The sequence below is a fragment of the Empidonax traillii genome, unplaced genomic scaffold (assembly GCF_003031625.1).
Source record: "Empidonax traillii isolate 1590-97213 ecotype Southwest subspecies unplaced genomic scaffold, ASM303162v1 scaffold621:size378804, whole genome shotgun sequence".
NCBI lineage: Eukaryota > Metazoa > Chordata > Aves > Passeriformes > Tyrannidae > Empidonax > Empidonax traillii.
In genome coordinates, this window is record NW_020955814.1 from 282,537 (window position 1) to 305,995 (window position 23,459).

Consider the following 23,459-nt stretch of genomic DNA (forward strand, 5'->3'; position numbering starts at 1 on the left):
ATGCTAAAGTGAGCTTTTTTTCTCAGTTTCTACTCAAATTCAAGGCTACCTGCTGACAGTGCCAAAGCCTTTTTTACCCCTCAACTTTTCGCAGTATTGTATATTACCACAATGCAGAAATTCAATTTCAGAGCAGCTATAATCTAATTCCTCACACTGAAGGCCACACAAAGCAGTACCGTTAACACGCGTTTAACTAATTGTAGAATGGAAAAATGGCACTGCCAGGGACTTAAATAGAAGCACTTGATTCATCAGTTTCATGGTAGGATTAAATCAGTCAACCGCAGTCACTGCAGGCACAATATTCCTACTTATTTTTAGTATTTTGTGTTATAGCAGGCATTCAATCTAAAGCCATTTTTAATTAGGTATGAAAGGATTTGCTAACATATCACTTATTACAATACAACCTTTATTAGATTTTAATTTAGATTTTTTTCCTTCATTATGAATATGAGTATACAGAAGACCAGATACACCTTGTCTTTACCCTCCTTTAACATACAGTTGCAACACTGGCATTGAAACAGGCTGAAGACATGAAGTCAGGGGAACATCAAAAAATTTCTGCTATGTCTGTACCACAAATCCTCAACTCTTCACTGTTATAAACCAAAGATCTGAGATCACCTCTATCCAGAGACACAGGAACTCAGATACACATTGTGTCCCTATCTATTTTTCCCCCATCATCTGTTAAACACTTGTGGAAAACTTTGAAAAAGTTGCTTTTGTTCTTATGTTCACCCCTACATAATAGTATTTTCTTTCCATGCTTAAAAAAAGTGGCTCATCCATTTCTCCCACTCTGCCTTAATGCTTACATTCTGTAAAACAGACAGGATAGTTTCAGAAGGAAAAAAAGCAGCAATTAAAAACAAAGGAAGTCATAATTTTACACTCCACACATTTGCATGGACATTTTCAGTTGAAGTTTTCAAAGGAACAAATAAGCCTAAAGTCTTAGTAAACAAGGTATTCAGACAAGACTTGCTCATGCTTGATGTTTACTTCATTTATCACTTACAATTTGTATAAGTCCTAAATATATTAAGACTAAGGCAACAACATTGAAGACCAAGGTATTGTCTTCATCTGAGAAAACACAGACAACACAGAACACTGAAGTTATTGAATGCTGATGGAAGCCTCATATTTTCAAGTTCAGCTAACGTTGAGGACAGAAGAACATTGTAATACACAGCTGAACGGTGCCTACATCCAATCTTTGTTCAAAAATAACACCGGAAGTAGAAAATGTCAGCAATAAATTGAAAAATCTCCAAGAATCATAGAGTCATTAAAGTTGTAAAAGACCTCCAATATCATCAAGTCCAACCTCTGACTGCATAGAATCACACCCACTAAACCACAGCACAAAGTGCCACATCCATTCACATCTAGGGTTTTTCTTATACATCATGAAAATAAAACAAATTTACTGCTGACTGAAATGTAAACAATGTTACATTTTAAATCTTTACAGATGTCTGCTAACAGTTATAAAAACAATACTTAGTTTGAACAAAACCCTGATAATATTCTTCCAGCTAATGAATTTGTCCTTAATGTTAGTCTCATGGAGGTTAACATAACACTACACGTGCTTTTCAGTAATGTAGTTGAACAAGAGATTAATCTTTCCTGCTATACTTAAGGGGAAACAAATTTAAAAGCTGACATTATTACAGGCTAAGTGAAGGTCTGAGTCTTTTTTGACCATCACATGACATAAATGTCAGCAAGATAGCCTGAATAGTTTAATGACCCGTGTCACTTAAAAAAAAAGGTTTAAAGTAATAAAATTTATGGTCTGGGTCAAGTTAAAGTACCTAGTCAATGGGGCTGAGAGTAATTCAGCTCATCTAACATACCCACTAGTTGATCCACCCAATTGTTCTCCTACCTACTGCAAAGACCCTGATGACCACCAAGATGCAAAGTTGACACATCTAAGAACCTATACTGAACTGCCACATGTAATTCTGCTACAGCTTACACCACCTGGAGAGACAGAAAATCATTAGCTAGCAGTTAAGAGTCTAAAGGTAGCATTCAGCTTATCCCTTATCGCCTTACCCAGTTAAGACAAACACTCTTCCCTCTTTCTCATATACTTGTTCTAGGACAATTCTATACATTTATAGTCTGAAACAAAACACCTCCTTGGGTAGCAATGCTTCAAAATAGTTTATTTCATGAGCTCTTGATACAGAGGCACTTGGAGTTCACAGCAAAGCTACATGGGAACAACTTGACTATGCTAGAGCCAGGATGCAATGTAAGAAAGTTGTATTAGCAAGGACATGAACTTAAAGACTAAAACTTACCAGGAAAACAGACGATACATCCAAGTATCATGAATATAAAGAGCTGAAAAATTCACATAACTTACCGTGTAAGTGATAGCTGCCAACATTCCAATCACAGTCAACGAACTAATGGAAAATGAAAGGGCAGTCAAGCCATCTGCAAAAAAAAAAAAAAAAAAAAAAAAAAAAAAAAAAAAAAAAAAAAAAAAAAAAAAAAAAAAAAAAAAAAAAAAAAAAAAAAAAAAAAAAAAAAAAAAAAAAAAAAAAAAAAAAAAAAAAAAAAAAAAAAAAAAAAAAAAAAAAAAAAAAAAAAAAAAAAAAAAAAAAAAAAAAAAAAAAAAAAAAAAAAGCCTTCTGAAAATACTTAGAGTAAAGGTGCTTCTTCCTAAATTGGTTTCTGGAAGAGATTTAACTTCATGAGAATAAAGAAAAAGATTGAGACACAGTTACCAGTCATAACTCAGCATAGCTTTTTGTCCACAGTAGATCTTCCTTGCACATTGCAGGAAGCGGGACAGACTCAAAGAAGTTGCATTCAGTCAAATGGTTGAAGAGCCACTAATGAACTAACTAATGAGCTCCCACAGCTGTCTGGTGACTCTTAAAGACCTGCTTCTGGCTCCCCTAGGGTGCTGCGGTAACTTGCTCAGTTTTCACATGCATTCTGGATGGTTAATCTAAATTTTCTTCATCACCTAATTTCTCCTACTAAAGTATTATACAGAATCAGCCAAGCATGGATCTTTCAAGCAACCAAAAAAAGCCAGGCTGCAGGCCTCAGTTTCACTTAGTGGACATGCAGAGTATAAACCAGAAAAAGTTAAGGGGACTAAAGAGTTACTATAGCCTTATTATCACTCTAAAAATGAAAAGGGATAGTCAAAGAAAACAGTTACCAAAGAAAAAGGCATTAAACTCTCTCAAACCTCCTGCATAATACTTCACAACAGGTCTGTCCGTAACCTCACTGTGCAGGACACATCACAAATGGTTTTGATGAAGTAGTAACATGGAAACTTATAGTAGATACTACAGAAATTAACCTTCAGCAATCAAATTCATATTTCTGCTAGGTCATAACCAAGCTAGTATTTAGAGTTCTTCCCCATGTTCTCCCCTTTAGTTAATTCAAGAATTTAGAGTATAGTTACCTTTTATTCTTACTCACAGAGAATTACTAGCCAGATTCCATTCTTATTTTCTGAACACAGCACCAAGCAGTCACAAACTGAGATCCTCCATGAGAAGCTGCATCTTTCTTCTGCCCAACCCTACAGGCTTCTTCCTAAACTAATAGAATAGCACAACCAAATCCAACTTTACAGCTCAAATCTCTCTTTTGCTGTTTTTGCCACATAATACCAAACAACTTTCCAGGAACTAAAAGCAGTACGTCCCTAGATTTCAATACTAAAGCTACGTTTAAAGCTTATAAAAAAACCCCAAAACAAAAAACTCACAATCCCAAACCCTAAGCCTAGCACTTTTCTCCCTTAAGTACCTGTGACAATTTGACTTAGTTTCTGAAGCTCAAGGGGGGAAAAAGCCCAACCAAATGAGTGACCCCTACTTGCAACATATCACACAATGTACTTAATGTATTTGATGTTCCTTCTGTACAAGTATTTGAAACCAACATTTAATATCCATTTTAAAAGTCTGAACTATGCTCAATGGAACATTAAGAAACTAACTGGCTAAAAAATGTATAATTGTATACTAGAAGTATATCAGGCTCTGCCTCAGTGGATAAGTTTACACCCCTTTTATTATCCCACTACCAACTGATGATGTTGGATACTTGTTCTCTCTCTCAAGATCTTTATATTTCTTTGGTCCACTGCAGACAGGCAAAGGAAAAGGGTAAATTAAGATAAAAACAGGACAACGAGTACAAGTAAGGACAACAGGCAAGCATTTTGTCCTTATTTGTCCAGCAACTGGAACACAAAAGAACCTTCTGCAGACATCTGCTGTCTGGGGAGTAGCTCTACAAAACCCAGAACAATTTTAGGAGACAGCAATGTGAAGATAAACCAGCAGTGTGCCCTACCAGTATGGAAGTCTAATGGAATCCTGGGCTGTATCGACTGGAGCATGCCCCTCTGTTAAAGGATGGGACCATTTAAGGAATGCTGTAGCCACCCTTGCTACAGGTGAGATTGACAAATCTGAGCAAGTTAAGAGGAGAACTAAGTTGGTCAGAAGTTAGAGCACTTGCTGTGCAGCAAAGCTGAGGAGCCAGGCTAGTTCAGCTGAGACAGACACAGCTTTGGAAACACCTAATGCAGCCTGTCTGTTTATCAAAGGGGTGGGGTCCAGGCTCTTCAGTGGTGCATAGTTGTCCAGTGTGAGACAATGGGTGATGGCATTAAAGCCACAATGGGTAAGAGGGGAGATTCTTTCACAATGAGATAAATGAGTTTCCAAACTTAGGGGGGTTTTAAGAGCTAGCTGATAAAGCCCTGAGCAACCTAGCCTGACCTAACTACTTCCTTCTTGATGCAGGAGATTTGACAAGATGACCTGAGGTCTCTTCAGCATGAATTATCCTATAAAATTAGAAGTCATAAGAGAATGCCGATGGAGTCAGAACACAACACCAGACTTTCACATCCCAACCCAGCATCTTAATAATCATATCTTCCTCAAAAATCAACATTAGCTATACTGTATTTTCATAGCAAAACCAGATATAGATAAATATTTCATTACAGTCATATCAAGGTAGCCTGGAAAAATCAGCTTACACCTCAGCTCAACCACTCTCACTATCTGTACAAACAATCTGAGAAGCATTTATTCCTACACTGTTATAATCTTTGCCAAGCAAGATTAACACCAACAAGTAGACAGCCAAAATGTTGAATAAGCTATGGACAGAGCACATTATGATTAAAGAGTCTGCAAGGATGTAAAAGCAAACAAGAAGGGCTCTGAGTATTTAAGTGGCAAGAGGAAGACGAGGCAAAAGAGGGGCCTGTTGTCAAGTGGGGCAGGGGCCCTGGTAATACAGGACTTGTCCAGGACTTTTTCATGAAAAGTCCAAGTTACTAAATGCCCTCTTTGCTTCAGTCTTTTAACAGCAAGACCAGACTTAGGAAACCCAGACCTAGAAGCTCAGGGAGAAAGGCTGTAAGAAATATGTACTCTTGGTGGAAGAGGATCAGGTTAGAGAATACTTCAACCAGCTGCACATACAAAGTTGATAGGCCCTGAAGCACTGACAGAGTTGGCTAATGCCATTACAGCGAACTTTTAGTCAGTAAAAAATTCCTAGAATAATGCAGAATGTGATTTGACAAAGGCTTGTATCATTATATTCTAAAACATTCACACAGAAGCCAATATTCTGATATATAGAGAATGAGGCTCAAAATATTGGAGTACTTATGCGCTGGGATTAATGTTTGCTAAACGACTTTTAGTTACCTTCCTTTGGAAAGCAACACAAAGTCTGTCTTATCTCACCCATAAAACACTTCCTTCACACTTTTTCCCTGAAAATGGAACACATGAATTGCACTGGCTAAAAACATGAACTCCACAAGCTAGAGGTTAAATACTATTTCATGGAGTTTGGCCTTGACAATAGTTCTTTACAGCCCTAGTATAACAAATGCAAACACAACATTTTAGAAAAGGTCAGTACTAGGAGAACAAAGGGAAAGAGTCATAACACCCATAGGATTTTCCTGTCTAAACAGACAAAGCCACCTACTAGTCTCATTCTTCCAATGAAAAGCATTATTGCATTTCATTAGGTACAATTACAGACTGTAATGTGACAAGATACACACTCACCATACCCTAAAAAAAGTCAAAATCCAGCACACAAATAGCATTCAAGAGCTGTGTTAAGTGAAAACTATTGAAGAAAGTACCTTCCCCTCCCCACCACTAATATCAGAGGACACAACATTGGAATCCATGCTGTCAATTGTGGACTGCCAGTGTCTCCTCTCTGTACTTTAAAGACAGTTCTAAATTTTCTCTGAACAGAAAGAACAATCTTATTGCCAAGACTAAGATTAGGTGAGCAGTTGAAGGCAAGTTAGAAAATTGTCACAAAGGAAGTTAATCATCTTGTTCAGTAAATGACAAGCGTGCCAAAACAAGTTAGTAGCAATTTATGCAAAGCTCACACCACATCTCAGACTTACGACTACTTCCAAATTCTTCAAACAGGAGCTTCACTTTCTCCCACTCTGTGGAATTCTTCTTGTTGGGAATATCCAAAGGAACAAAAGCACTGTAATACAGAAAAAAAAAAAATCCTTCTTACCCTAATTACTCAAATATAAAGAGAATTCTACTTTGCAATTAAGAAAACAGAAATCCATTCATTCCTGAAGAATCAAAGTTCTGTGACATTAACCTTAAAAAATTCTGAAGACATGCTTTCATTTTATTCACATTTCCCTCAAATGCTTTATTTAGACCAACAGAGTACATGTGTGAGTGTGCAGAGTCAGGCTTAAGGTCAATGAACAAGTGATTTTCTATTTCCCAGTCCTAAAAGAGGTAAGGACCCTACACTCAAGTATCATTAAGATGTATTAATCTGATTTACTATCCTGATTTGATTCATATTCAGAGGAGCAAATAAACTTTAAGCATCGAGACAAGTTCTCTTATAAATATACACTTCTGAAAGCCAAAGTAAAACAATTTATGATTTCCAATACAAGTATTAAAATTTAAAGGGACATGTTTATCTTCCATTATTACAACTAAAATAACACATCTGCTGCATTCCATTCTTTGTTCTGTAGTTGGCCCAGGGAAGTTCATTATATGTTTTTGATTTTCCAATAAGCAGAGACTAGCAAAGAAGAGAGACTAGCACAGAGAACGGTGTCAGGTAGAACAGTCCCCTAACTGAAAGCTTCCTGTTGTCAGTCTCACCATCCTAAGTAAAACAAGTAACTCTACAGCATCTCTATAGACAAAACAGCTGGTTTTGTAACAGCTGGAAAACCAGTATCGACATACCAAAAAAACACTGAAACCATTGCTTCAAGGCATGAAACAGGATGCCTACAAGTCACAAGGAAGTCAGATTTGAAAGGAAACATTTTAGACCAAGAATGGGAGAGCTCAACCCTAAGTCCAACAAGAACGCTCGCAAGTATCTTTCAGACTTGTAAAAGAAGGAGTACATTAATTAGACCCCCGTTTCAAGTCCCAAACAAATACACATATCCAGGAGTATGTCTCACACTTTCAAGTACAAAACACATACTTATGTTTCGAAAGTTTGGGCTAGACCAACTGTGTACACTTATCACACCAAAACTAAACTAGAAGTCCGCAAAAAAAGCTGACACTCTAAAAATTCAAGTCCTAATTTCTAAAAACCTCTTAATTTGCAGCTTCTTGACTGCACTACAGGTAGACTGAGGGCTATCATTTACTTAATTTGATGCATTCTTGTTGACTTTAGATTTTCTTCTTGTATCTGCCTCTAGTAGTAGTTCTTTCTGTAAAGCGGCATCCAGGCAACATGAAGACATGGGTATTAAAACCAAGTTAGGCAGTATTTCTACTCATGAGAGACAGAAACACAAATAACTGCAGGTTTATTTGCTAAAAAGGGTTAAAATAGGAGACTCAGAACATAAGTGAGCTCAAGTCCTTTTTATTTTAGCATCAGTACAGATTTGCTATCTGTGGACCACATGCAGGGAACAAATGAAACAAATTAAATGGAACGTCTTAGGATATTTATAACTTGCTTGCCTTTTTTCCCCTGAGAGCAATAGGATTCCTTTTTTTTTTCTCAAACTACAACCATCATGTCAAAGGACACTAATCAGAGCAGGAGCCATTGTATATGTTATACACACTCTTCAATTATTACTCAGATAAATCTCACCTAAAGGAGATGGACATCTGATTCTGCTCCTCCTCAAGTTTCATGCACAAGACAGAGTTAGCACACCTAGCCATCTACAGACCTGCATCCAGTTCACATCCCCAAATGATCTCCAAAACACAGCTTATCTATTGCATCAGCACATCACACAGCAGTTTAGGCCTATTCTTCAAGCAACAAATTTGACAAAATCCTTGGCTATTTTGCTGGGTTGACTTTATGGTCAGTGCAGCCTAAGGGCCATAGTAGTGATCAACAGAAGTTTCCATGCCAAATAACTCCATTTACCTGTCATCACTGTGATGCAATACAGTGCCTGAATAGAGTACAAGCACCAGGGCAGGGTTTTACAGCTGTAGCTGAGAATTTAAGCAAACAAAGCAGCTTAGCTGTGATGTCTGACATCTGGAGTTCTGAACATAAATGAAAGTATTACCTGCAGTAATTTTAAGAGTAGAAGGAAACTGCTATGCTGTTCAAAACACATCCTGGGTATATTATGATTAAGATCTAGATCAATATCTAGGCTACAGAACAAGGAAAGTAAATGCAAGACAAGCAGTTTAAGACTATTAACTTTTGGCAAGGCTAATAACACACAGGTGTAGATGGGTTAAGTTTGATCCTTAAATCAAAGTGTCAATAACTGTCATCCTGAGGAAATTATTTTCCAACACACTAGATTTAAACTCATTTTCTTAAAGCAAATTCTGTGATATAATTCGCGTAACTATTTATAGGTTAATTAGACACACATTCAAGCTTTTTAAGAACTAATGGTTTTAGAAAATTTAAGGTAACCAGTTTAATTTCAAACACTGACAGTCATGGAATTATTCCTTTTTGAAACAAACACTCATTATGCTTAAAAGAAAGCAATTTTATTCACACTAGACTGCTGTGTAAGTGTGCCTTAATGAAGACTGTAGTATCTCAAGCCCCTTGACAAGCACATGACATTTAGAGATATCTACTTTCCTTGTATTACGAGAAGGGAATGCATTACAAGTAAAAACTCGTTCTGAGTATGCCAATATAAATTTGTCTTATATTTTGCTCTTAACAGTACTACACATAAAGTTATTTTTGCCACAGCAATAGACTAAAAGACAACTGGAGTAAGAGGTATAAACCCTATGCCTGATAAGAATTCAGACAATAACATCCTGATCATTGAGCTGTGCTATCAATTTAGAAAAAAACCTCTAAGGTCATATCTCTTTTGTGCCACGTTTCCCAAAACAGTCCAAAAGATCTCCAGCGGAGCAAGGTCAACATTCCAGTAAGAATGAGAGATTCCTAAACTTTGAACTTAATATAACTTTCATGATTTCTTTGAGGGAATGCTGACCAGGGAAGAGGCAGGAACTTCTTCTGTAGACCTTTAAAGCTATTTATTGACCTGGTTTAATTATACAGATGACTTGCTAAATTAATCAGAACAGAGGCTGTCTGGCTATGAGATGCTAGTCATGTAAGCACAGGCAGACAGACCACTTGCTAGGCACTTAACTGGAAATATTCCAACCCCTCTTGCTCTTGTAACCTGTATGGATGAGTATTCTAGGCCATTAAGCCTAGCCACCCAGAATTAAATTCAGTATATAAAGTTACAGTCTGTTTTAATGTGCCTTTGATCATGACTGCCAAAGAGAAAATCCCCTACTACTACCAGCAGGCAGTACTGCAAGACTGGTCTTCACTACCATGTTCAGCTGAACCCCTCACGTAGAAGCTTCAGCTCCAACACTTTTCTCTCTTTCTTATCACACTGGGACTTCTGCAGCCACTCTTTGCCCTTGCTATAAAAACAGCTGATTAACTCTAGGTTCCCTTAAGGGGGGAATACAAGAATTACACTGTTCTGTACCAGCATCTTAGGCAGCAAGGGTGCTTTATTTTGAGGGCATTAGGGTGATACTACTCTTTTACCACCTTAAGAATGTGCAAGTAACCTACTATGTGTAATAGCGGTAAAACTGTTCCAGTTAGAACCAGAAATACCAAAATCCCCATTAGTATCTAAAGGAGTCCTCCCTCTCTGCAGTAGATACTCCTGCTGTTTGTCAGTGGGGTTTGAGTCTGCACCTCTGGAGAAGCAATGTTCAGTAACTTAGTCCAAGACCAAGTACCACAGCTCTGTGGTTTGCAAATCAATCTCACTGTCATACAGCACAGTATCAGAAGGGATAGTGTAAGGTGCTGTAATTTACAAGTTTTGTAGACCTTAAAGAATAAGGCTAACTGCACAAAGGATAATTAGGAAGTCAAGAACCAAGTTCTATATTACTAGGAGAGAAGAACAAACATGCTTACAGCTACTGAGGATTCAGCTGACATCTACTAGAGATAATACAAAATTTTCTAAACTGGCTATGTTAGACAGTACATGTATATATGCCTGTGATGTGAGCCAACAGTCAGCAACAGCTTTTTTCAGAAGTTTTAGTAATATTTCTAGACCATGATAAAGCTAACTGCTTCAGTCTCTTACAACAGCAAATATGCTATGACAATAAGGACAACAGACTTGTTAGAAACATACCTTTCATGTTTATCAAAACTAAAACATTATGCCAATAAGATGGTATACAAATAGAAGCATTAATTTCACTCTAGTTTCTACTTTACGCTCCAGTACTTTGACATGGATCATTTTAGCATATATTTTGTAATCTTTACCAACTTTATTGCTGCAGTCAAGAAGTTCATGACACAGCAGATATTAGAAACATTCCATATTGGCGTCCATGTCATGCTTAGTGATGATCTGAAATTGAATTGGTAATACTGCTTGAAGTTTCCGAACAACAGCACTTCAGTAACATTTGCCATTTCAAACAAATGCCAGCAAAACCTTTATCATACAAGGCACAATTACATAAAGTATAACTCCATACTATACTTACATTCCTTCAGAGAACACTTCCATTCAGGAAATTATAAGCACATAACTCCTAATCATATTCCTAAAAAACTGTTTTGCCACGAAGCATTTGATAGAGGCAGAAAACAGAACAAGCACAGATTTTTCACTCCCTGTTGTACCCTGAGATAACAATGTAGTTGTGTCATACCCATCAGGTCCTTGACACACATTCACAGAGCACATACAGTCAACTTGGAAACACAAGTATCTCCACAATGAAGAAACCATTTTAGCTTCCACTTAAACTCTTTCTTTTCAGGTCCCAGTTCTCAGGATATTTAAACACTATTAGTGATTTAGCTGCATGGTTCATTATACAGACTGAGTGCATCATAATCTATCTCTTAGAAGCACACAACAGATCTTTGCTAAATAAATCTTGCATAGAACAGCGTTCAATACAAATACTTACCCAATTAAGAGAAGAACTGCACAAATTGTGATGAATCCCAGAGTGTATTTGAGTGCAGTCTTAACCTGCTGTGTATTACAGAGAAAGTTAATATATTGATACAAAATAAATCCAAAGGGTTTTTTTCCAAACTATGAAAAAGGTATACTTAGTGTTACAGGTATTCAAGGAAAAATATCTCCATAAAAAGCATGAGTAGTTTTAGATATAAGTCAGAAGTACACATTCTCAAAGAGTCTCATAGCTTGAGAAGTATGAACAATGACATGGAATTATGCTCCCATCGTAACCTATGCACTTAAGCATGGCCAGAATCCAGAGTACATTTGTTCAGTACCAGTAGTCTAAAAGAGAATATCTGATACTTTATATTATGGCTATGATTAGAAGTCCTCTCATGTTAAGACTACGACTGAGTGGAAGGAAAAACAATCACAATCAGTGACTAAAAGGTTCTTTATAAAAGTTTTCATTCGAGAAGCTGGCACCTTATTGGCATGCATTCATTCCCTGGAAGGTCATGCATTTCAAAAATCTTCAGTGCATTACAAAGATGACCAAGTGCTGGCTTCAGGTAAATTACTACTGCCTACTTCAAGAAAAAATGAAAACGCTTCAGTAGAAAGTAGAGTAAACTTACCAAGCATGTGTTGCCATCATCATCTTCCTTCTCCTCATAATAGAAATAGACAAAGGGAATCCACAGAAAGACACAGAACAGTATGATCGAGTACAAAGCTAGAAAAAAAAATTAAGTGAAGAGACGAAGGTACATTGGCACTTCATTTACTGCATAGTAATTCAAAGAAAGAATAAAACATTAGTTTCCTATCATTCTGTTATTAATTTCAAACATGGAAAAGTTAATAAAATTCACTAGCCAGCATATAAACTATTACTGTTTTGTGAACTCCAAAGGACTTGATAGAGTTAACCCCTTCAGATTAAGGATTTCAGATCCATCTTCAACAGTAAGAGACTAAAAGTAATCAACTCCTGCAATCATAGAACATGCTGAGTTACAAGGGACCCATCAGGATTATCAAGTCCAATTCCTGGCCCTCTGCAGGACACTCCAAGAATCACAGAGGTGAGTTACAGTACTAGCACACTGAGGAAGAGCTAGTGTACAGGACAGTGAATAAAAGCCAGCTACGTCACCTAGTAAGTTGTACACAGAAAATACAGATTAAAAAAAAACACACTTAAAGCTATTTGGATCACTGGGTTCAATTTCAGGTGATGTTCCACTATTAATGTAAGTACATTATAGATGGAAGGTGTGGTTCTATCACTGATGACCTCAATTCCCAAAACAAAACAAGCTGTAGCAATGTAGTATCATCACTTCACAGTCCTCTTTTAGGAATGAGTTTTTAGAGGAAGTACTAATTAGAAGTTGCAACAGACATTTATCTGAGTAGCCACTAAACCAAAACAGTCCTACTGTCATATTACTCTGATGCACAGGTCATAAAAAAAGTTTTAACCAGCTAGTTTAACAGATATGAAGAGTTTCCCCATATATGTCTTCACAAAGGTTGCTTGTGCAACCACAAAAATCACACCATTGAAGGGATAAGTAAAAATACCCAGGACCCGCGATCTTTGGCTATTTTTCATCTTTGCCTTATTTTGCATAACTAACTGGCACCTTTTCACCACTAATATATTCATCCCTAACTTAAGTTTGTGACCTCTTATCCTGGCTAGTGTACTCCTTATCATACTCATGTGCTTCAAAGAAATCTACCTTAGCATTTTTACTTGAAGTGGTATAGGAGTCAAATCAAGTATTACCACCTAGAACCTAAATATGAATCAGGATTTTCTTTCAAAAATTTATCATTTCAAAAAGTATTTTGAAGTGTTAAAGGTATCTACTGTTTAGAGTGCTTAGAATGGCAATGTAAGAAGTGAAACAAGTTCCCTACTTCATAAATTCTTGTATTATCCAAGAGCATAACATTCTGGGCCTCTCAGTTCAGGAAGGACATTGAGGTGCTGGAGCAGGTCCAGAGAAGAGCAACCAGGCTGGTGAAGGGACTCAAGCACCAGTCCTGTGAGGAGAGGCTGAGGGAGCTGAGGTTGTTTAGTCTGGAGAAGAGGAGGCTCAGGGGAGACCTTATCACTCTCTACAACTCCCTGAAAGGAGGTTGTAGACAGGTGGGGGTTGGTCTCTTCTCCCGGGCAACTATCAGTAAGACAAGAGGGCATGGTCTTAAGGTGTGCCAGGGGAGGTTTAGGTTGGATTTTAGGAAAGAATTCTCTACAGAGAGGGTAATCAGGCATTGGAATGGGCTGCTCAGGAAGCGGTGGATTTACCATCCCTGGAGTTTTTTAAGATGAGACTGGATGTGGCACTCAGTGCCATGGTAACCACAGCATTGTTGGATCAAGGGTTAGACTTGATGATCTCTGAGGTCTTTTCCAACCCAGCTGATCCTGTAATTCTATGATTCAGGGCTTTAGAACACCTTAAAACTTCAGCTTCTGAGATGCAGCCTTCTTAACACATTGTAGAGCAGTACTCATACTACTTCAGTATTGTGAACGCGATCAGAAATCAGAATCAGCTGGTTAGAGCACAGTGCTAATAATGCCAAGGTTGTGGGTTCAGTCCCCATAAGGGCCACTCACTTAAGAGCTGGACTTGATCTTTGTGGGTTCCTTCCAACTCTGAATATTCTGTGAATATTCAGAATAATCTGAAATCAGAATAATCAGGACACAGAGGTCACCACAAGCACAGAGACATCCTGACTTTCAAGTTACACTACACTAAATTCAGAGTACCTTACTCATAAGGTACACACACAGCTCACTACACAATGGGTCTGATCCATGTTTCTTCCAAGAGGACAAAGGAAGAAACAAAAATTCAAGCAACTATCTATAAACTGTGTGGGTAACTTTATTTATAGAAAATCATTAAGGTAACTCTGTTACCATAGTAATTTTATAGGACTGTAACAGAAAAAAGGCAGCTTTGCGTTTCCTTTTCCCAAACAAAGTAATTCCAAGACAGACCTTTTTGTTCATGCATCAGGTGAAATCATAGAACTGCCTGTGATAATCTTTTAGTTAGAAATGAAAATTAAATTTGTAACTCACATAGTTAAAGAAGCAAAATATTGTTCTTGCTATTATATTACAAAGGTAACTTTAAAAGATCTGGCCAAGTTCCTGTCAACAGGACAGGATCATCTGGGGTTTTAATTTTATTTGTCAGAATTTATGAAAAAGAAAAAGCAGCACCTTTCACCAGCTCATACAAGCTAGATTCCCAAGGGCAAGCCTTCAGTTCTCTGTTGTTCCGCCCAGTAAAAGCGCTGTTCATTCCCTGAAAGAACTAACCTTCAAACACCGAGGTCTTGCAGCAGCAAAGAGCCAGTCAACTGACAGAGTCAGTCAAGTGACAAAGATATTCCCTTCCCCCTAACTCCCCTGTGCCCTGACACACACACTTGGCTTCCATTATCACATTTCTATGAACTCCAGTTTTAAATCAGAGACTGCTCTTTGCTCTAGTTCAGAGGTTGTTTCTGTTACAAGATATTTTTCTGGGTTGTATCAGAAGCTTGTACCACTTGAAGGATGCTTTACTGCGTAGCCAGTACAACAGTGGGTCCTGCCACTGAATCTAAGTAGCCTTCAGCAAGAATTCCTTAGTAAGGTTTGTCTGTTTTAAATGTGTTCCTCAGCGACAATTCTTAAGTCAGAATTATTCACCATGCTGATTTGAACCATATCAATACAAAGGCACCTGATCTGTGAGAAAGTTAAGGAAAAAGAACCAGAACATCAAGAACTGGGAAGGTTTCAAGCGGACTATCCAAGACCAATATTCCCTCAAATCTCCTTGAGACACTATAGGAGGTTCAAGAATATTATATGATCAGAAGTATCTTACATTATACAAAACTTGCTTTTCCAGGTATCATATTAGTGCATTGCATAACACCAAAACTACTAAGCTGCTTAAAACAATGCTATATACTCTCTCACTTTTTCTTCTGAAAAGTCACAAGCTGCTTCAGAAAACATAGAAAGCATTTTCTTCCCAAATCTATTATTCTTTCATCTCATAAAAAATTCTTAGAACAAGATTTTATCGAAACTGGAAGCAGAGACAGCTTGTTTTCTCAAGTGAAATTTAAGCAATACAGAACAGTAGTGAAATTAAAATCAGACACTTGTTTGAAGCAGGATAGTTTAAACAGTTCACCTCAGTGTTTCAATGCTACAACAGGCTTCCATTTTATGTTCTGGCACATTGCTCCTGGAAAGATCACACTTACTAGAATGTTTCTATAGATGTAACTCCACAATATTTGTCAAGTATGGGGATCTCTCACAGTACTTAGAATGGTTTCTCCCAGGAGCAGATCATGAAAACACAGTCACATTTGATTTGCACCTATGAATTCCCAGAAGTCCATGCCCTTGTATCAATGGCTCAGTATCAAACACTTGCAGTAAGCAGACAAAAATCCGTCCAAAAAAAAGTACCCTTTTGGATAAATTCTAACTCAAGAACTTGAACCTAGGAACCACCATACACAAATTATTGCTGATTAAAGACAAAAATAAATGGAAAATCTGAAGTTTAGCATAGACTTTGAAGCACACAGGAAGAGATCCCATAGAATTTAGCACCCAATCCTTGCCACACTATAGTTAGGAGACGCTTAACACATGCAGGCCAAGAGAACTCAGTTTCTCTCACAGGAACAGGAGTATCTATCAATGGCACCCTTTCACCACTCACAAAACTTGACCAAAGGACACTGAACACCAAGATGACTTCAACAGTAGGATTTACTTGCTCAAGGAAGAACTAAAGAACGTGGCTCCAGGTTACTGTCAATTGTTTCGACCCCATTCCTTGTGGTATAAAACAAATTGTGTTGGACTGTTTCCAATTATAACCCTTTCTGAAAAGAGTTTTCCTCCCAAAAAAACTAACATGCTTTTTTAGAGTATCTGCAAACTGTGGATCATTCTTCAGTCACTCAAGTAAAGTGACATGTTCTATTACAGTTGGGTTTAAGAGAATTAAAACACTAAGCTACTATGGCTTCAAAGCAATCAGTTGACTGATTCCTTACAAAAAGCTTTTAGGTTACTGAAATCTCACTTCAGAATACAGTTATTTCAAGCTTCACTCTGCAAACACCTTGTTTATCATTCTACCAATACAAACTCATTCTACTTTTGTAGCAGTCTAGCCAAGAAACTGGGTGGGTATGAGAGACAATATTTTTTGTGGGGGCTAACAATTAAGGATAAAACAAAAAGCTCTTCTGCATTTAGTTACAGCTTTATCAGTACAATGCAATATAAGTGGCAAAGTAATCCTTACTATTCTAAAACATCAGTTAAACCACAGCCTCCAAATTCTTGTTACAATTAGAAGTGACTTGAACTGAAGGGCAGCAACCCAAGTGCACCAATTATTCATACCATAAATTGCCAGTAAACCTGCAGGAGTCAAGTGGTATAGTGACATAATTATCACTGAATTTTCATGAGACACAAGGAAAGACTGGAATTCATGTCCTTAGGTACAAAAGGATACTTCAGTTCTGCTCATTCTTGTTAAAAAAAAAAAGACAAGACCAAATACTTTTACAAGAAGATAAAAGTAGAAAAAATTGAATAGTACTATAAGACTGGAAAAACTGTTTAAGTTAATCCTTCTCAGCTCTTCCTCTCACTATGCTGCGCAACAGCAGCAGTGGACTAGATGATGTAGGAGAAGCAATAAATTGTGTTTTTATATATTAGGGACAGAGACTTCTGCAAAATAAGTTACCTATTATTGCTCACTTCAGTGTAGCTCTAGTTATAAAAATATCTATCAACTCCTCAAATTAAGATAACAGAAAAATGTTTTTAAAAACATCTTTAAATCTCTACCACCATCTGGAGGATATGCTATGAAATAAAACATTCCTTCTACAATATTTCAAGTAGACCTGTCCAGACAAATCAAAAACAAAAGCAGTTTTCCAAACTGAAGTTCACATCTATTCCAAAGATTAGTTTGGGATTTACCAAGAGACTCAGGCCAAAACATCTTACAGAAATTCATCAGTCTCATTAATCTATACAAAACTGCCCACTGAAGTTTCACAACTGCTCCACATCAGATTTTGTAAAATACCTGGGCTGTTAAATAAGACCTAAAAAGAGTAGGAAGCAAATATAAAGCAATTCCACTATTACATACTAAAGAATATTTGTGGAAGATAACTAGTTTTTAGAAGTTCCTTTTTGAAAACAGAAGTGTCTTACTACTTTTGACTTTAGGTTTCACTCAGCATGAAACTGCACATTTTAGTTTTGGTCAGTATCTATCACTGATTGTGATAACTTAACAAGAAGTCCAGTATTTAGAACCATTTCTTGATTTAAAAAAAATGTTCAGAAGAGCCAACTCATAGTCTTCCAAGATTTCCAAATGTCAAGTCTTAGGAAATGTTACCAAAGGCAGGTAACAACCTGCTTTGTATCACTGACCAAAGCAGACATTTCACTCAAAGTTATATGCGCTCTTCTACAGCTTATTACTCACTAGTTCCTTAAGGACAACTAAAAAACTGATCTAGGACTATGCAGCAGTTTGGTGAACAATAATTTTATTATTACATTTCATTTCAGTCCTTTTTTTTTTAACTTCAGTTCTGTTCAGGATTATCACTCTTGAATCAACTCCTTTATGCTTTTTCACAGTAGCTGTTACTTTGAACACAACAGTTGCTGAATCTGAACACTTAAAAGTGTCACACCCATGGTTGCATGAACTTTATACGTGGTAGGCAAGTTTCACACTGCTGCATATATTAAGCATCATGAAAATTACAGCAAAACCATGCTTCCCTTAAGGGACCACTGAATACACATACAGGAAACATCTACAGGAACCATAGATTATGGAACAGATTTTCATGGACAGGCTTTCAGTATATTTGCATTTCTTAGGGGGCTCTTGAAGGTAAAAACATTCCCTGAAGGGCACCAAGTACAACACTAATGTTTAACCAAAAAAGACAATCCAGTATGACTTAAAAAAACTTTATGCCTTCACTTAAAGGTCCTATTAATTGGAAAAAAAAAATTAAAATACTTACTGTAATATCCATAAAGTACAGTGTCTTCAATTTGTCTTGAAACATTAGCATCAGCCCAGATCTAGCAATAAAGGATAGAAGCATTTATCATCAAAAGAAACCAAATAACACTACAAGAGAATAACTCATTCAAGGACACAAATATATAGATGGATATAAAAAAGCTACCTCTCAAAAAACTAGATGCTAGACTGCTAGCAACAGCAAAAATTACTGGGAAAACAGGAATAAGCATATGACAGTTTCACACAGGGAAGATTTTAGACCTGAAAGAACACTGAGTAGTTCTGGCAGCTCCCAAGTATGTTCTGTTAATTCCCAGAGTTATCTTTGTAAGAGTCTCTTAAGATCATCACAGAATGGTTTGGGTTCAAAGGGACCTTCAAAATCATCCAGTCCATCCCTCCTGCCCAGCTCAAGTTGCTCAAATACCCATTCAACCTGATCTTGAACACTTCCACTTGATGGGGCATCTACAACCCCTCTGCACAACCTGTTATAGAGTCCCACCACTCTCACCACAAAAGATTTCTTCATGTCCAATTTAAATCCACACTCTCAGTTTAAAACTGTTGGTTTTTGTTCTGTCTCCACGGGCTTCGGTCAAAACTGTTTCCCCATCTTTTTTATAACCTCTCTGTATATTGAAAGGCTGCAATAACATTTCTCCAGAGCCTTCTCTTCTCTAGGTTGAACAACCCCAACTCTTTCAAACTGTCTTCATAGGAGAGGTGCTCCAGACCACTTTTGTGGCCCTGCTCTAACAGCTTTCTTGTGCTGTCGGTCAAAAAGGTGGACACAGTATACAGTGCACACAATATTTCTATCACAGAATATCTTTGATTAAAATTTACATTTACAGATGAAACAATACTTAGACATAAGAATAACAACTTTTTATTATGCTCAGTTATAGCTCAGTAACTTCTGGTTTTCTAATTATTCACCCAGTTTAATCTACCATCTCCCTTTTCAGAAGTAATGAGACTTCACTTTTTTGTTTGAGCAAGACTTGAATTACACAAATACTCAATTTAGCAACTTAGATCTACAACTCCAAACTCAACAGCACTGATATCCCTTCCTTGAACAAGAGCAAGCGTAACTATGTTACTCAGTCCTGGGGAATGGTTCAGAGTGTGGAAGCAATGAAAGTGAAAATACAAATCTATGCTGGAAACAGCAGTCAGCCAGATGGTTGAAGTCAAGTTCTTGCACCCATTCCCTTTTTCTCCTCCTAGAGAGGAACTACTGGTTTAAGGAAGCTACATGTCTTACAACAATGGCTGGCAGCCAAACTCAGAGATTGAATACAAAGGTTCAAACCTGCCACTACAGCCTAAACATATCCAGAATTGTTTTAGTCTTGTGGGATCCAATCTATGTGTGGTCAAGATCGTGACAGTTGTCATCCAGAAGCAAAACTTTTTAGAAGCTAGAGAATACACCAAAATAAATGAATTGCTGGAAAAAAAAAAAAAAAAAAAAAAAAAAAAAAAAAAAAAAAAAAGAAAAACATCCAGTACTCTTGAAGCTCCTTTCAATTTCTATATGCAAGTTTTTTCTAAACTGGTAAGATCAAACCCTTTCAGTCGTAAAGATGCACAACTAATACAGAGAGATATGAAAATGCAAGTGAGTATACTCCTTAACAAGTGCTACCACAAGACTTGAAGATGTTTGGCACTTGCTTTATCAGTTTTCTCAGTACTCATAAACTCTTATGAAATATGGGCTTGATGACATACCATGAATACTTGATTTTTCTATTATCTCAGAAAGTCAGCACCACCTTCCTTTTTGTTACTGTATTAAGACTTCCAGTAGGTCACATTACACTAAGCTTTCAAAATTCACTGTCTGAACTAAATTAGATTATCATCCAACTGGAATTTGAGTAGAAAAGTACACATGCATTTTGACATCTAATCAGCAAAAAGGAAGGATGAAAAATATTTTAGCAGAAGGGGGCAGAAGTAACACCTGAAGTGTCTGCCAGTTACACAATAAGCTAAATCTTCTAAGACTGTCAGGCTCAAGCCTGACAGTGTTTCAACCAAGAAATTTCTAGTCATTCGCATTAAAATACACCACAAAAGAATCTGATTGTAGTGAATTAATACTACAGAACACTCAAGCATTTAAATTGCCTAATGTTAAAAATTAGGAGGATGCATTGCTTTAATTATGCCAAAGGGACAAACCAGGGCTGAACTGGACAGTTTGCATTATTTGCTTCCAAGTAAGTATTGGAACAAGGTCTCTCCTGTAAGCGATTGAGACATTCAAACGCACACTAACCAAGGTTAAGCAAGAAAAGCAACAGTAAGACCTGACATTTAAGTGGCACAGTCACTGTACAGGATGAGGTAGCTAGTAATGGAAATACAACAGCGCTTAGCTACCAAAGAACTGCTTCTCTCTCAACTACAAAAAAAGCATTAACAACATTTAGAACACAATACAGATGTAGAACTCGAAAACATTATAAGTGCTCTTCAATTTATTTCCCAAATTAAGTTGTATACAGGACAAGAGTAATATTCTAGGAAACATACACTACACCACACTAAAATAGTGAGATGCTATCTTAAGTAAACAATGTCAAGATGAAAAGTTACATGCATTTCACCATCTTTTAAATCTGCCCCAACATACAAACTTCACACTACTCTGCACAGAAAGAAACTGCAATGCAAGCCAATTTAATATTTATTACGTCAGCTTTCAGTCAGCTGTTGAAGTCCCACATTTACACAGAGACAAAAAAACTTATTCTGACAAATTATCTGGTGTGGCATATGCACACACATCAGTAACTCAAAAGCAGTGACTAGTTCATCTAAGCTGTTTCAGAAACCAGTGACAGCAGCACTCTCTTGTCAGAAGCAAGAAACAGTGCTACCTAGTGAGTGTCAAGAGCTCTGACATTCTCAGCATCACTGGTGACATCAAGCGGCTAGGTATATGAATTTACTGAACAAGCACACACCCAGGACTCAGCTGAGAACTCATCTGGACAGTCTGTAAATCTTGTCTGTTTTTCTTCTCCATTCATTACAATCTAAGTTTACAATATATATAGCAAATACCTTAGAAGTATAATAGATTAGGAAGGTTAGAATTCATTACTGCCTTCAGCAACAGTTTAAGGTTGAAAATATGATCACAAATTCTCTTAAGACCTCCAGAATTCAGGCACTCTGCACTGTTCTGCTGTATTTCATTCTCTTCCATGCAGTTTAGCAAGCATATAACACAGGACCTTTAAAATACCTATAACAGCACACTGCTTTGTCAGATAAGGGAAGTCACAAATTGCAAGGATATGTGCAATGAGTATGATTACCCACATTAAGCTATTATGCATAAGCATTCTTTAACATTAGTTATGCTAAATGCACTTACAAGTGCAAAAAGTGAATATATTAGTAAAATGTTGCTACGTAAGAAAGGATGTAAAGGAGGCAGTTTAAGACACTTCCAGTTTACCTAAATGCTAAAACCAAAGCAAAGCTCCCTCAGAAGATTCATTTAACAATTACATTCATACAAAATTAGTTATGAAGAACATTTGCTCCCCTAGTAATCACTGAGCTGAGTCTTTACTCTCCTAGCAACTGTGTCCAGTTAGTGACTCATGTTAACGTATTTCAACAGAACACTATTCCAACTGTACAGATAACTTCCCCAAATGAAAGCAGTACAAGTTAATCTGACGGTTTTGACCTTCCCCATTTTTTATTGGGGGAACAGCCATGAATTTCATTCCTTTGTCCCCATTAAATGTGACCTTTCTACTGTCACTGCTGGACCCTGCAAGAGTTTCAAGAGTACCCAGTGAAGACAGCTCCCATTCTCTGCAAATGTACCTTAACAGAGCTCAAAGCTACTTAACATTACAGGTTCCAGTATTTGTGATGTTCATCAAATGTAGATGAAGCAGTCATTCTGCTGATTAGCCTCTCCCAAACCTTAGACAACAAAAAGAAGATACGGTATGAAAGACTGGAGAGTGGGTCATAGCATGGTTAGATATCAACAAGTTTCACATTCAGATCTTCCAGCCTGTTATCTCTAAAATGGGACAGTGCCAGGATTTTGACTGCCAGGTGGAGAGTTACATACAGAAATATGCATATCTCAGGTACATCTGGCTACTGTGAATGTTTTGGCCAAGCTTCATTACATCCCAAGTAGTAATTCTTACTCAGGACAAGAAGCATGGTTTCACTCATTAATGATTTCTCATCTAACACCTTTCTAAAAACAAAATCCCCTGACATTTCTATTGGTTTGTATTCTGAGCATTTACATAATGAGTTGCTCCCCCACCACCACCCTTGCAAGATGCAAAAAAAAACCTTTTTACAGACCATTCTATTAAGTATCTCCCACTAAACAGATGCTACTCCTTGAACCATTCAGGATACAATCGGCTTTTAACAGCTCAGGCTGTTGTGATACATTCAATCTAACCAGACAAAGAAATGCCACTGGCTTTTAACTTCATATAGCAGCAAGAATCTATATATATCAAAGTGAAAGGTTTCATCACCTTCTCTGCCTTCTGCTAAAACAACAGTAGGAAAAAAATAGTGTGGTGGTGGGAGTATCCTGCTGCATCAGTTATATTTTAAATACTTGAAACCTGTAGGTCAGACTCAGAGAGCTTGGGTTCCAGCAGCAATTTTAAGTATTTAAGCTATGGTGAGGTTCTCTGTTCCTAAGTGCCTGTTATAAAATCAAACAAGCTTTCAGATCAAACAGATCAGATACAACAGGATAT

At 37.2% G+C, this 23,459-nt stretch overlaps 1 protein-coding gene across 2 annotated transcripts in view; it reads right to left on the reverse strand.

The window, feature by feature from the left end:
- LMBRD1 (LMBR1 domain containing 1) overlaps positions 1-23,459 on the reverse strand; it is a 71,054-nt gene that overhangs the window by 43,754 nt on the left and 3,841 nt on the right. For both annotated transcript variants that reach the window (XR_003572875.1, XM_027898765.1), the window contains exons 3-7: positions 18,671-18,731; positions 12,175-12,272; positions 11,535-11,602; positions 6,479-6,567; positions 2,399-2,472 (exon numbers count right to left, since the gene is read on the reverse strand). Coding sequence is in view for 1 of the 2 variants with exons in the window: in XM_027898765.1 (XP_027754566.1) it covers positions 2,399-2,472; positions 6,479-6,567; positions 11,535-11,602; positions 12,175-12,272; positions 18,671-18,731 (390 nt within the window). In the remaining variant the exon portion in view is untranslated. The remainder of the gene's footprint in view (positions 1-2,398; positions 2,473-6,478; positions 6,568-11,534; positions 11,603-12,174; positions 12,273-18,670; positions 18,732-23,459) is intronic.